The sequence below is a fragment of the Tenebrio molitor genome, chromosome 1 (assembly GCF_963966145.1).
Source record: "Tenebrio molitor chromosome 1, icTenMoli1.1, whole genome shotgun sequence".
NCBI lineage: Eukaryota > Metazoa > Arthropoda > Insecta > Coleoptera > Tenebrionidae > Tenebrio > Tenebrio molitor.
Genome location: NC_091046.1, coordinates 14411813 through 14428364, shown reverse-complemented (window position 1 = coordinate 14428364; position 16552 = coordinate 14411813). Strand labels below are relative to the sequence as shown.

The 16552-nt window shown below is 31.9% G+C and overlaps 1 protein-coding gene and 1 long non-coding RNA gene across 2 annotated transcripts; one reads left to right on the top strand and one right to left on the bottom strand.

The window, feature by feature from the left end:
• Positions 1-615: 615 nt before the first annotated feature.
• LOC138141575 (lipopolysaccharide-induced tumor necrosis factor-alpha factor homolog) lies at positions 616-11600 on the bottom strand. The gene is made up of 5 exons (XM_069062316.1): positions 11572-11600; positions 11407-11475; positions 8079-8230; positions 1571-1718; positions 616-1461 (listed from the first exon to the last, which is right to left on the bottom strand). Exons 3-5 carry the CDS (start codon positions 8221-8223, stop codon positions 1359-1361), a joined length of 396 nt encoding a protein of 131 aa, XP_068918417.1. The 5' UTR covers positions 8224-8230; positions 11407-11475; positions 11572-11600; the 3' UTR covers positions 616-1358.
• LOC138141584 (uncharacterized) lies at positions 9857-11630 on the top strand. Its single transcript, XR_011163197.1, has 2 exons — positions 9857-10226; positions 10967-11630. It is a non-coding gene; the product is annotated as an uncharacterized lncRNA (long non-coding RNA).
• The last annotated feature ends 4922 nt before the right edge of the window (positions 11631-16552 follow it).

The window sequence follows — 16552 nt, the reverse complement described above, 5'->3', positions numbered from 1 at the left end:
AAAATTGTATTCAGTATTGTTTTAGAAAGAAAATATGAACTTACTGTACTTAATCTTAACTCTAAAATCATGTCTAAACATATTTTTCAGCATTTTTATTCTTTAGAAGCGCCCGTACTGTGGCTCTTTCTCAGAAACATTTTCGCAATGCTTTTTTAATGAAATGAACAAGCCGATGTTCTGTGATTATACAGCAGGTCGTGATAACATTTTATGCAAGAGCTCGATAAGTAGATATGTCATTTACGACCCAACTGGGGCTTGATACTTAATCCTTAATCCCCCAGCTGCTTGCTCTTGAGTCTTGACCCTGTCGGGGTTAAAATCCCACATCCGTAAAATGTTCGACAATAAATTATATAAAAACTAATAATCAATCACCTAAACATTAACTAAAAGGGTCCTTTCTGCCTTGGCTGATGATATTGGTGGAAATGATCAAATGTATTTTATATTTTAGAATTTAGGAAATTCAAATTCTCAAATTTTAAGCTGTTCTACAATTTGTTTCCATAAAAATCAAGTAAGTAATTAAAAATTACTAGTTTTGTTTCCATTTGTAGAGGGTACCTATTGTATTTATGGAAAACACAAATTTGTGTAAATAAATACAAATTGTTACTTTTTTCATAGAGTTTATAAAAGTTACATTTAAAAAATAAAATCAATAACAGTCTATTTTTAGGTGTGGAATTAACAATCATACGCTTACTCCATTTGTAATTTCTACGTTGTATTGACATCTATTGTGTTATTATTTAATCCTGATTGTTTGAAAACAGTTATAGTTGAGCTATTACAACTTACATGTTTACATATAAATTATGGCAGTTGAAACGTCAGCATCATTTGTTGTCTTACTTTGGTTCCACTAAATTCTTCATATAGGTATCTAAATCGATTTTAACATAATAATTATAAACATGCGAAAGAAATTAGTTAATTATAAAACATTTATTAAATTTAAAATATGTATACTCAAAAACAATCTGCATTCCGTTACTCGCGTAACGATTGTTAGGTGGCATATTATTATAGAGATTACATAATTCAAAATGTATATAAATTCATGTACACTCACAACTAGTACATATAGATCTAGACAAGAATAATAAAAAAAGTGTATATTATAAAGTTATCAATCGAATACGTTTACATTTATAAAAAATATAACAATAATCTACAAATACAATAAATGTATGATCACAACAAGTTATAATTACAATTTTTTTTACGTCATTGGTCTCGAATAAGCACTTGCGTTTTGATTAAATTGAAGCAGATTTTATGTTAGTTCATCAATTATATTTTAAACTGGCAATATTGTGTAGGGTAAAACTAAAGAAATTCTGTTAGATTTAATTTTGGTAAGAACCCAAAAATGCTTGGCAGTTAGGACAATAATGATTTTGACTTTGACAAGAGTCCACACAATAAGGAATGCAGCAACAACAGTAACATCTGAAAAATAAAATAGGAATATTACTATATACCACTGTGCAAATATGAACATATATTTTTTTTAATTCAAAAATCACTTATGTTTTTAAAATTATAGTTTATTACTTACTGAAAGAGACACAAAATTAGTGCAAACAGATGCGTTTTTGTATTGGGTTCTGTCTTAACCGATGTCGAGATCTGAGCGTGGCAAGATGGGCATATCAGTGTTTGTGGAGTGGGTCCAAAATGTACGACTGGACCATGAGTGATAATCACTGAAAAATAAATTATCTCATTTAGAGCGTTTATAACAGAAATTTGATTCTTACTTATTATTTTAGTTATTTTAGATACTATAGGTAGGTAGTACTAATGATAGTAGTTAGTATTATAGTTTAAAAGCATCAAAAACTATCCTTTACAAGTGTAGGTGATAAGAAAAATAAATTACTGGAAATGTAATGAGTATGACACTAATGGTACAAACTACAACGAACAATAATAATTATTATTTTTCTTGAAAGATCAGAATATAGCCTAAGGGAGTCCGTTTCGGCTCAGGGACGCGAGGGTCGCGGGTTCGATTCCGACCCAGGGCGAAATTTAAAATAATAAAAAAAAAGCTATATTCTGTCTCGTGATTCGGAAGTTACGTTAAGCCATTGGTCCCGGTCTATTGAGTTGGTCACCATGCCCCTCATAGATTTGTAAACCAGTCATAGACTGTGTAACAAATTTTTTTATTTTTTAAACTGAAAAAATTAAAATTGCAGCATATACAGGGTCATTATAAGTGATTGTCCCATCGCAGTAGGCGTTGGTGACGTAGTTGAATGTGCCGCAAGCCTCATCATAACATGAGTGAGACTAGTATCGCCGATAGGTAGCGCTAAAAAATTGTCATTTTACTGTAAACTGCACCAAAAGACAGTACCTAAATGAGTTCATGTCCGCTTTGTTTTTGTGATCTGCTTGAAGATAAAATAGTATATACAGGGTGATTCACGTAGTCCGTTCGTTAGAAACTTTCCGATTTCCCAAAATTGTATTAATATGAAAATTGGTAGCTGACTATATTCGGCTGCTCCAAGTTCAGATAAAATATTTTCAAAATGGCGACACTTCCGGAAATATCGGAAATCGACCCCATCTTTATGTTTTTAAATAGAAAGGCCCCATTTTGATTTCAAATTTGGATTCTACGTTAAATTTTGAGTTTGGAACGTCCTTTTGTCAACACTTATCTGTCATCGTTTTTGATCTATGTCATCTTTTTTGTAAAAAAAGCGGGATTGCAGGGCTTCATCACAAAATTTATAACTCCTGAATGCTCTTGAACCATTGGCAACAAATAATTGATTTTTTAAAATTTAATTTCTAAAGGTCTGGTCGATATTTTGCGCCATTAGTGAGATTTTTTTTACGTTTGATACGCCTACTGCAATTTTTCAAACCTGATTATCAAAAAATTATCAAAAAATTTCGAAAATTACATTTTTTTAAATGGCAACTACCATTTCTAACATTAGATACGAGTATAAATGTAATAATAGCTTTTACAAAAAGTTATATTAGAACTCAACACAGAACAGAATAAATTCAAAATTTAAAACAAAGAACTAAGAACAAGACAATGAGTGGCTGTGTATCCCAGGCCAGTTCGTTCGCAAGTGAAGTGTCCTTCCCCAATACGACGACTTGGACAGGCAGCGGCTCGGGACTTCCCGGATTCTGAAGCGCCAAATTCAAATGCAGATTCCAGTTGCTAACAGTAAAATTTAATTTAAGCCCACTTTTATTATACTAAGAACAACGTAACAGCAGCAGTTTTCAAACGCGGCAATGTTGTTATTGTTATTATCAAACAAAAATGCCAGACTGAATATTTTAACATTACTTTTGGAATAAAGAAAGGTATTATAGATAAAGATAAGTGAGTGTCTCAGGTAAGATTTTCGAGCCTAATAACTTAGTTATTTTCCAGCGGATTTTTGTGAAATTTAAAATGCAGATATTTTAGACGGGAAGAATAAAATCCCATTAATGCAATCACCCAAGTCTTAAAAACTTAATTTTTACATGCCTTTTTAAAATGTTGAATCAATTAACATTTATGTACATAAAAAATTGATCGTCAATAAAAAATACTGTAGGGAAAAACTCGCCCTTGACAGACGTCTGGTTTGCAAGAAAAAAGCAAAAAATTGTGTTAAACGTGGCTGCAAATACAAAAACGTAGACGCGTATGAAACAACCGCGCAATTTTGCAGAATTTTGGTCATCCCTTTTCGCAGAAGCGCAGGTGACATATTTGACGTTTATCTTGCTAACCTTACAAACACTTACAAAGTTAAAGACAACATTTGGACGTAATTTTTTATACTGGATGCTTTAATTCTTCCATAAAGGACTAAAACACGATCGGGATATTTTAGCAAGGTAATTTAGTTCACGTACGCTTCCTGTGTCTTCAAATAAATTGACGACTCTCTTAACCTTACAGTTTTGTAAAGTCTACATTAGGATAATGTTCCACGAGAAAACGACCTGTGTCATTGAAGTTCTTACGACACTCTCCATACACGAAAAATTGAAAAAATTCCCACACACCAAAAATTTGTCGAATTTTGTCGACGCGTTTCATCCAACCAAGAATTAACCTAAGAACAATTGCTATTTATATCTACCACTACTTTCGGTAACAATGTATAGAGAGGAGTGGAGGGGATAGGCCCCCCGTCCGCATTCAAAACCCTATCTTTGTTTTTAAATATTTCGATACTTTCGAAAATATTCAAAAACTTACAATTATTAACTGATCGGACTAACTTAAGATTTGTTTCATGTATTCAATGGTCAGATTCAAAAATATGTTGGGCAACACTGGATTTTTCAAATCTCCCAAACTTACGGTGAGCCATGTGCTCTTTAAAACGTGTTATGATCGGTCGTTTTGTTTGTCCAATATATTTTTGATTACAATCTTTACAATTAATTTCATAAATCAATCTAATAATAATCGCGCATGATTTTCGATAAAGGAAACGTGTTAAAATTACATTTTTTAACTTGAGGTAATTTTATTATCACTAATTGAACCCCCACGGAAATTTCATAAAAATCCGTTGGCAAATAACCGAGATATTAGGCTCGAAAGTCTTAGCTGAGACACCCTGTATATAATATCGCTTTATTTTGATATTTAATACAGGGTGAGCAACAATAACTGTTTCAGTTGGCAAAAAAAAAATTTACATAAAATTTTCAAGACTGAATTGTACCTATTTCGGTTTGTTTTATTGATATTATTAACAGCTGGTATACATTTCAAATTTAAACGTCTTGGTTTTCGTAATCTTTTATTAATAAAATGGTTTTCTCGTTGGAACATGACATAAAAGTCACCAAAAATCACCAGAATTTATTGCCAACTCAATCAGTACTTGTTGCTCATACGGTAGTACAGGGTTATTCACGAGAGGGGTATTTCTGAATTTCTTTTTGCCGCAACCCATTATACGTAGTGCAACAATATCTTGATTTAAAATTTTGAAAATAATTGTAACTGAATCCACGATGGCTCTTAGTCCTATCTCTTTGACGTTAAAGCAAAAAATCTTGGACAATTCGAGAAATTTGTTTTTACAATAACGACGAAAAGACTGACATGCTGCTCATTTATGGAGAGTGTGGAAAAAATACTGTTGCCGCTGCGGATGTTTACAAGCCGATGGTAGACACTTCGAACACATTTTACATTAACTTAATTTGTTAATTTATTTGTTGAATTTTGATTAAATGTAGGTTATCTGCCAATTTGACATTTCTGACAAATCTATCCAACTTACTTTGATTTCTAATTTAAAATAAATAACTCATTTGATTTAGTAGTTACTGCCATTGGTATTGTTGGTTGCGGCAAAATAAAAATTCAGAAGTACCCCTCTCGTGAATAACCCTGTATATTAAAAAACGAGTTTCATAAGGAAGTGTTTATTTCAATATAAGACGAGTAGCGAAACGCGGGTTTTATAAAGGGCGAAACGTCTTATGAAACGAGGTTTTTTATACGATTTTTTCTATTTTGCACCTTTTGAGCCGTTTTTAAATCAAAAGTAAGAATTTTAAAATTCTGTGGAATTTTATGATCGTTGGCAAAAAACAATTGAAACACATGTCGACTTTGGGATATTCGCGCGGCATGCCTGGCATTTCAAATAACATAGCATGTACCAACAAATTGTACTATCGCTTTATAGAACCGCTTTCAGCTGTTACGACATTGGGTGATATTCTAAAAAATAGAACATGCTTATAGGTACTTATAATTCATAAAATGTAAGTAAATAATTTTGCAGAATTTAAGGAGATGCTAGTACTTAATGTAGCATTAGCATATGCTTAGAAAATCATAGAGAGATAAGTTTCTAGAGATATTTTCATATTTGATGGCGGAAACAAAAGACTCAGAAATGTCACAAATTTGTATTGTCAGTGTCAAATTTCTCAAAGACGTTCGTGATTTCGACAGAAATGCAGCAAATTGGCAATAAGAAAGTTATTCATCGTCTAACTAGAGACAAAATTTGTAATACGTTTGATTATATGAGAATAACTTCCTTTTCAACCACTGACAAAAATTGGTTTCCTTAAAATGTATTTTTTTAATCTATTTAGCGAAAATTTAAATTTACCTAAACATTCCTTTTTACGGCGTTTATGAGAAATTTGACACTGACAATACATTTTTGTGACATTTCTCAGTCTTTTGTTTCCGCCACCAAATATGAAAATACCTCTACTACTGTCTATTTTCATAAAATACCTACTAAAATAGAGAAGTTACTCACAAAAATAAGCATATCCTTATAAAATCACAAGTCTGCTATTTATTAGACTTATAAGTCAATTGACAAAACTAGGCTATGCTTGTCATACCAAAAAATCAAAGAACTTAAAGTTGACTCAAGTTGCAAAAAATTAATTTGGATTTGCAACAGCAATTTTATGGCATTAGTCGTTTGAAATTACTTTAGAACTGTACTTATATGGAAAATATTCAATCCAAACTATGATTTTCAGGTCCCTTTGTGCCTTTATTTGGTTCAAAAATATTGAAAAAATGCTGTTGCAAATGATAAGTGGTTTTTTGCAACTTGAGTCAACTATAGGTATAGGCTTGCCCCACATCGATTGACGCAACGCCAAGCGGCGGAACGCGGCGTTTTTCAGTTTGTAAACAAACAGTTTCGTATTTGACGGCGTATAAAATCGACTGTTTGAAAGTAAGAAATTCAAATTATTTAGAAAAAAGAAAAGAATGATCAATTGGGGAGGTGTTTGCTGTGTTCCGGGTTTCAAAAATACCGAAAAAAAAATTGGTAATTGAAATTTTAATCATGTATTTGGCATCCGTACTTGCTAACAACAAAGAACCTCTTATTCGTGAGAATTAAAAAACAACAATTAATTGTTACTTTTCATACAATAAATAAACAGTTGACGCATAACGCAGTTAATTTGAATTCCATTAATAATTTACATGATTAATGTAGTTTGTAGTGCGTTAAATATACTGAATAAAGTACTTGAAGTAAAACGATTGAATGTTAGGAATTATTGTCATCAAAACATTTTTATTTCGTTGCATCTTAATATGCACTTGATCTTTAGGAGAATAGACAAAAAATCGCAATTTTGTGCATGAAATTGCTCTTAGGCATTGACAATGTTCCAAATAAGTACTATTAAAATCGCGCTAATTCCTCTTTAAATATGTTTTTAATCGCCAAATCTCAAAAATCACACTAAAAACGTTCCGAATCGAAATTTTGTCGTTGAACTTGCTCATTTGTATTTAAAATATAGCAACAATTTATAGAGATTGCTGTTTTGAGGCGCCAATATTTCTCTAACTCCCGAATCGAAAATTTTACCTTTAGACAAGTTGTTTTCCGTGAACAGCTCGCACCAATAGATTGAAAGCTGCAAGTTATTATTTGCATGATTTATTGTACACTTGAATGCGAAAATTTCAAAAATTCCTGTGTTTTAATGAGTGATCTTGCATATCAAGACAGGCGGAATTTTGAAAACACTAACTGAAAGCTGCGCGCTGCCTCCACGAGGCGGCGCGGCAGTCGTCAGAAAACGATATCGGGCAAGCGTATAGAATGCGTTCATTAATGGCGTAGAAAGTAGCCTCTTTATTAGGTGGTATTTTCAGACAATGTTATCTTTTTATCAGTCGTTATAATTTATTGCAAAGAATGATTATTGATTGCTATAGGTTTTCAACAAAACAAGTTATCTTATCAAATCATTCATAATGAAGATTTAGTAACATCCTGTCACAGAAAAATTTAATACCTTTCCTAATTTACTGATCAAATCAATTTTGAAATGTAGATAAAGTTTTTTTTTTTTATTAAACGCTCAAGGACATCACCAAGTGAATTTGTTGCAATAATTTTGTTCTAATTTGTTATCTTCATCTATATTTTATGTGACAAACAACTTATTTTTTTAAAGTCTTCTTCGAAACGGTGTCATGTTTGCTTCTCGATTTATGGCAGAAGTCAACATTAGCTGACTTGAACTTTGACGAGTAAAGCATGTAAATGTACTCTTATTACCTTGTGTGGGAGGTTGAGTTTCAGGGTATGGTGGAGAACTATATGATGGTTTTATACCAGGAGGTGGTGCGGCCATGCCTGGTGGTGGTGGTGATGACATACCTGGTGCAGCAGCACTGTACGGAGGTGGATTCTCTTGATGCATTGTGAAACTAAAAATGATAAACGGTTAATCAATATTTTTTTTTACATACAGGGTGATAATGAGTCCGGCGAAATTGAAAATGCAATCCACAATACATTTGCAACGCTAACATGGATAGCTTTGCTTCCAATAATTTTATTTGTCACAACTGACATTTACGAAAAGGTTGAGATACGACGATTAAAATGTATTCGAACAATGAGAAAAGAGACATGATCCTGATTTAAGACGAATGTAATAAAAATGCCTCTGCCGTTGCAGGGTTTATGCAGACAATAAACATTTTCCCCAAAACTCTTTGTTTTTCATAATTTTATTTAACCAAGCGAATATGACATTTATGTCAAAATTTACGAAACTGCACTAGTTTTACGTTTTTTAAGTCAAAAAACAAATATCCACGTTAGCGTTGCAAATGCATTGTGGGTAACATTTTTAATTCCGTCGGGCTCATTAGGTATCACTCGTGAAATATCCTGTATATGTACATTCATATACCTACAGGATAAGTCACATAAGGCTTATTTCTGAATTTATTTTGTGCGCAACCAAAAATATTTACTAATGACGCTGACCACTTGATACCGATTATAATGTGATTTAATTTAGTAATCAACGTAGGTATGTAATTTGGCTAAAAATGTCAAAATGACGTTATCCTGTTCTGATTAATGAAATCAAAAATTAAATTCATCAACTGTCATTGTGACATTTTTAGTCAAATTACATGTCTATATACCATTCACGATTGTTTCAAATTGGGACTATCTATGAAAATCTGACATTTTAGTTGGCAGTATTGTGATTTGTCATAACAAATGTATTTTAGGTTAAAGTGCAACCGAACATTGCTCCGAGGTTGTTACATTTTTTAAACAATTGACGCATTAGGAACAATAATCGTAAAATTTTAATTGAAATGAAACATACATATTTGTAGGGTTCTGGGTAAATTATTATTAACTAAATTAATGACGAAATTGACAACAATGCCAATATTTAAAAACGAAACGTCATATGACAGGACCTGACGCCAATCTAACAAAAAAATATCTTGGTCTGCTGCGTGTTTAAAACAATCGTGAACGGTTTATAGGATCTAGGTTCGTTGATTACTAAATTAAATCACATTAAGTGGTCAGCGTCATTAGTATTTTTGGTTGCGTACAAAATAAATTCAGAAATAAGCCTTATGTGACTTGCCCTGTATACATACCTATACAGGCTGTCCCAAAAATGGCGTACTAACGGTGCACTACGGTGTAGAAGAGATTACCGTAAACGTCAGAAAAATGTTAAAAAAATTCCATTGGACTTATTTGCTGCATTGGAGGTCTTTGAAAGTGCACTTAACAGGTCAATTATTTCGAAATATATGCATTAAATTGTCATGACAGCTACCTCTAATCGTACATATTATCACAAAGTACAAGATCACTCACTACCAACATCTAATCGTGCATAATAGAGAATTTAGAACCTTTGGAAATCGAAAAAATTATTTTAAATCCACTACGGTAACATTGCAAGGTAATGATGTACGGCTATATCTTTGTTTACATTGTATTACCGTTAATAATAATAATAACAATAATTGATTTTTTGGTCTGAACATTTTTTTTCATTTTTTTTTTCATGTACAGTTGCGGCCGTTGAAATCTCAGACAGGAAAGATTTAAACACTCTGTATAAATTCCGAAATTTGATTAGCGTAAACAGGATTTTCATCAAGGATTATAAAGTCAGTGTCTGTATTTGACATATTAGGTCAGAATAGCGCGTAACTTTTGAAATGCCTCAATTATCTGATTTGCAAAAATGTGTTTGACTGAGGGACGGTGTGAGTATAAGAGCCATTGCGAGAGAAATTAATGTGGATAATGTTTGAGTGACATTTTGAGAAACGTCACTTTCAATACCATTTACAAAGCTAAAAGTTTGGCGTTGTCAAAGTGTCTGAGTTTTCAACGGCCGCAACTATACATTTAAACATCCTCGTTAAGGTAGTAAGTAGTTAGTAGGTACGCCAATTTTGGGACACTCTGTATAAGTACATATACATATAAAAATGCTGATCGAGTGATATATCTTAAATTTTCTTTACAACAATATCAATTTTTTTGGGGTTTTTAGCTCGAATTATTAGAAAAATTGTTCCCGGAACAGTGGAGTGACATAATATATTAATTGCTGTGTATCTAATACCTGAGAATTAATTAATATTAAATATTATTAAATTTATCTTATCTGCTATTCAGGCCGATGATTGGCCAGCACTATTGACAGTTTGCTAAATTTATCTTATATTTGACATTGTTAACAAATGTTTTATGATAAGTACAGTCGATGGACAAATAAATCTGGGACAAAAATGACAATCACATAAGTCAAAATTTACAAATTTGCATCGTTTAATTACGGCTTTATCACAAATAGGTTAACTTTGGTATGACATATTATATAGACACTGACAAATATATTGACAATTCAATGGTCTGATTTACACAGATTAAATTTTAAGTGTCCCAGTTTTATTTGTCCACCGACTGTACAAATATATATTTGTGTTTTGTTATTATTTTTTCTAATGTAATACAAAACATAGAAATAATACATTATTAATCACTTACTTAGTAAACATTCTATTATGCTTTTATTAATTTTGTCACAAACAGCATTTTTTTTTATTATTACATAATTTGTGGGTAATTACCCTTTGTGATGTACCTGTTTACACTTGCAGGTAGATACACTCCGTTTTGGTGACAACTCTTACAACTGGTTATTATTATACGTAAGTCATACCACTTATGATCGTTACATAAAATCAAATAGAAATTAAACCCCGGTGCTCTTTGTAATTCAATTAAAAAGAAACCTTGCCTGAGAACTCAGGTAAGGTTGTTTTACAATAGACCAATTCCCAAATTGTATAGTCGTCATATTAAAAAATATCACCTTATCAGTTTCGTAGTTTTATGCATCAACGAACGTTCTACAACAGCAAACGTGTCATTTTGATTTATGAACGTTTGTATTGATCCAATTATTTAATATTTGGATCATGAATGGAAATGACTTATACAAGTGACCTGAAGTCGGTACGTTGCACGCAGGAATGAAGTTAATTTACCTACAGAAATGAAAGTATGCGAGCTAGGAAACTGGCTTGGCTGTACTCACCTAGTTATGCGATGAAACGGTGACTCACACTGAACTGACGAAAACGCAGGTACGTACTGGTGCTGTTACCTATATAATAAACAATATCTCGTTAGAAGCAGATAATGGGCTCTTTACATATACGTAGTTTTCTTACAACTAGTCGAGATAACAGAATGAACCTACGTTAAACGTGGCTCAGTTTTAAGTATTAACAGTACGATAAATGTTGATCCTGGAAATAATTGATCTAGAAAATGATTCACTAGATATACTCGTACGTCACAATGTCATGCATATTGTGAAACTTTGTTTTGACTACGTAATGTATAATTTCTGTTGAAATTATGAACTGGCGGTTTCAAAGGTACTGTATTACCACAGTATAACCAGTCGCGACACGAAATGACAGGTCCATAAGAAAAGCATTGGGTCGTTATGAACACGACTAAATGACGGTTTGGGTAGTAAAGTCATTGAAAATGTTTGAATTCGTTTGAAATTTGTGGTGGTAGCCCTGAATCACTATGAATTCTCTGATTAATAAATGTAAATTCCACTAAAACTTTCTGTTTTCCGAAATGTGCCTGAATTTGTATGTATAAGGAGTTGCCTATTCACGTCCACCGCTGTTTGAAAAATGACGGTTTGGGTAGTAAAAGTCAATAAGGGTCACGTTCGCAAATTAAGCTTTCTGTCGCTACTGTTATTATACTGTGGTATTACTAATACGTGGAAGAATAAATAAAAATGCGTAACTAATAAAGGCTTTTGGTTTAGTGTGTACGTTTGTAAACAAAAAGTAAAAGAATTCATGTCTCAAACTAAAATAAATTGAAATGTGTATACTGCTAAGATAAGTGAAAGAATTTATTAATATTGTGACGTTTCACCGTTTGGGGGATTTTTCGTTTTCTCCTCGCGTGATATTTTTGCAAAAAAAAAGAAACCAAAATTTAAAAGATAAGATGGTACTACGTTGAGTTGCTTTTTTTAAATTTGGGTTCTTTCACAGGCCCCACCGTTGAAAGAATTTGGTCCAAGCAAAACTTATGAGTGAATTTAACAAACGATTTTTTAGAATGCAATTTTACTTGCGGGCCAATGAATTTGATTAATTAATAAATAAGTACAACAACAGTATACATATTATTATACGAGTTTTATAAGACGCTTGATTGTGATATGACAGGAGTTGGGAAGAAAAAAAATTAAAAGTGTCAGATTTATGAGACTCTTCATTTCATGTGTCAGCTGTTTGTCAATTATTATTTTCCACCTAAGTATGGCGATGGTTTACATTTTGTGCTCTGACAGTAGCTAATAGAGTACCCGAAACTTCCCGGACTACAAAAGCTCCAAGGGATAAATTAATAATGAATATAATTTTTTAATAGTATATTATTACCTATACGAGTTTAATAAGACGCTTTATTATCACCTGAGTGCTTTAATGGAACGAATGTGATAATACGTCTTATTAAACGAGTGTAATATATTATTTTTTAGAATTTGCGTTTCTAATACGTCTATAAACGTCGGTCAGTAGGAGTCGTTTATGGCTTTATAAAAGTACACTGTACTTTAATGAAATTTTTATCAATATTTCAGTGTATTACACCAAAAAACTTCCAATATTATGTTCAAACTCTACTTTTTAACATCTGTTGCAGATGTAGTTGCATCCGTTACCTTGAATTACCAATTAATACGAAATTCCCTAGAATTTGAAAATTTATTTTTTTTATTTCAAAATTAAAACAAGGGTGCAAATTCTAAAAAATAACATAAAAAACTGGTTTTATAAGGGTATTGGCGCACTCGTCCCATAGAAAACTCCCCTACGGGTCGTTTTCTACACCTAGAACTCGTGCGCCAAATCAACCCTTATAAAACTTGTTCTTTAATATACTATTTTTAACGTCCGTAATAGTAGATTACATACCGAGGTGGGAAGTGTTTCATTCCTGTCGAGAGCTAAGATAGTTTACCAAAGCGTAGCCGAGGTGAACTAATGCTCGAGACAGGAATGAAACACATTCCCTCCGAGGTTTGTATACTACTTTATTCGGAATCATTACATTTTTAGCAAATAAACAATTAATTTGATGCAGTTTCATTTCTACTGTTTTTCGAATTTCAGTAAGTACGGCACTGGAAATACCTTATAATAGGGCGGAAAGTGGCCTATTACTGACCAAGAGAGGGAAGTAAACATAAAAAGGAATGGGTTAACCACGACCTGCTGTATAATAACCGGACTGTTCATTTCATTAAAAAAGTATTGCGAAAAATAAAGAATAAAATGAAGAATGAAGAATAAAAATGCGGAAAAATAGGTTTAGACATGATTTTAGAGTTAAGATTGAGCACAGTAAGTTCATATTTTCTTTCTAAAACAATACTAAATACAATTGTATTTTTGTGTTTTTGATTTTAAATTCGAATGTCATTTGAACGAGAAAAACTCTCGGTGACAAAAACTTAAGATGAATAATATCCCCAAAAAACGCCCGTACACTAGCTCTCTGCGGGGATCACTCAAATTACACTTTTGAACAGGCCGGTTATAATACAGCAGGTCGTGGGGTTACCTTTCCGCCCTCGTATAAGGTTAAGAATGTGCATATTACAATATGATTCCGAATAAAGATTATTATGCCACCAACATATTTGTAGAAACATTAAAATTTATGGTCTCTAATAAACGGCTCTTAAGGACCTTTCGTTGAAATTTTCGAACATTTTATATTAATTTAATTTAATCTTTAATTTAGCAAATTTTTACGATCGTTGTTCCCAAAAAAAAGACGAGTCCATAACTCCCTTATTTATCGGAGGATTTTAATTACACTTGCCTACAATATACCGGGTGTATTATGAAAAATCTTTGGTGCTGTAACTTCCTTATTTTTCATACGATTTTAATAAATTAAATTATATGTCAAACAAAATCGTTTTAAATGGGCTACAATTTGAATTGATTCAGTATTTGTTCTTGAGTTCTGTTTTTAACAGATGCACTATTAACTTTTTTTGCGGTTTTATAGAGATTTTTATTTTGCATATGAAAATGTAAACAACCATGCTCATGCATAGAAACAAAAAGAAGAATTTAAAAAATAATGAATTTTTTTAAAATCAATCAATCACATTAAACAGTAATAAAAGTGCATTCTAATTTTGCAAAGTGACTAAAAGAGAGCTATGGACATTCAAATAATGTCTATTTGACACCGGCCGATAACAAGAGATGATTTAGTAAGAAGAATCGTAGCAGTATGTGAACAAATACCACCACAATTTTTATTAAACACCGCAATGGGCGTCAGTCGAAGGTGTCGAATGTGCCTTAGAGAAAATGGAGGTAATTTCGAACATTTGCTATAGTAAAGATATGGTTACTTGATTTTTGGAAATCTATTTTTTTTTTATTAAAAACAAATTTTTAATTTTTTATTTTAATGTTTGTGTATTCAGAAGATAAACATCTATCAGAATAAAGATAAAAAAAATATACAGTGCAACTTAAAAAAACAAAGTTAGCTGCGGTCTGTCAAAAAATATAATGTCAAAAAAAAATCATAGCATGTCAGGCTATAGTGTTTCTAAAACGATTTCGTTTGACGTATCATTTATTAAAATCGGATAAAAAATAAAGAAGTTATAGCACCAAAGATTTTTCATAATACATATATTCATATGTATATTTTTTTTTGGTGCCGTGGATATTATATCAAACTAGCTTTTACCCGCGGTTTTGCCCGCAAATTTCAGGTTGTTTTAAAATTATGTTTCTACTTTCATGATTTGTGATAAACGCAGTAATTTCAATATGAAGTTTGTCTTTTTACGAAGAATTAATAAAACTACTTTTTTCTTCGACTATATAAACAAAAAGATCAATACGATAAGAAACTAACACTATGATCACTTACCAATTCATGAAAATACGCCAACATAACACTTTTATTTTCAGTTGTAACCTTATTTAGATCTTCCTATTGTTTGATTGCCTCGTTTGATTTCAGATACCTGCCTTTTGATTTTTCCGGTATTAAGTTATTTGAAGCTTGTTCTGCTTCATTTAAGAGATCTTCCGGTAAAACACAATCATTCAAACAAATTTTGCGAAATTGCTACTTTTATAAACAACCAAATGTAACTATGACACCTGAACATATCATGCAAACGCGATTTCCAACCCGAAAAAACTTTTTTTGTGCTTAGCAGGCTTAAAAATGATAATAGGGGTTGCTACTCAGAGGATGAAATAGGGGTGAAGCGGCGAAGGTGAGGGTATTTCCAACTCGAAAAAACTGTCTTTTTTTCTTAACAGGGTTGAAAATGGTACTAGGGGTTGGTTTTTGTAAAATTAAAGTAGACAGTAATTTTCTTCTTGTTTTGAAGATCAAGTGTACAAAATTTCATCAAGATCGGAGTAAAACTGTAGATTTTCATACAAAATATACAAACAGACATTCAGTTTTATATACCGGGTGTAGAATTGGTTTACGAGACATAGGATTTTACATGTAAAAATAAAGAGTTTTCAATTATTGGCTCCCCTAATAATTTTATGCCAAAATAGTTAAAATGAAAGTTAGATAGAATTAAAAATACTGTCTAATTCCACTCTTTGTTTTTTTCTAACATCTTGTGGTACTGAAAGAAAAGCAAGAAAGGAGTTAATACAAAAATATTAAAAAGTAGCACTAGTCATGAAATTTGACTTAAAATATTATGTATTTGTCGGATGGTTTCTCAATTATTTGTTATTATTGTCTTTTAATTTGCCCTTCAAATGAAGTCGTACAGAACTACAGGATGAATGAAAAGGTATCTTCCATTAAATGCTCAAACTTTTCTACAATTCTTCCAATTGTTTCTGTGGCAGGAATTGATCGGTCTGGGAAACCTGAAGCAAATGTTGCTTGGAAGTTGTTTAAAAAAGATCCTCCATAATAACATTTAAAGAAAGAAATACAATTTCATGCTTAGTAGTACTTTTTACTGTTTTGTGTCAACTTTTTTCTTGCCTTTCTTTCAGTACCACAAGATGAAATGAGAAAAAAAGTAAGACTAAAATTAGACAGTAATTTTAATTCTCTCCAACTTTCATTTTAACTATTTTGCCGTAAAATTATTAGGGGAGCCAATAATTGAA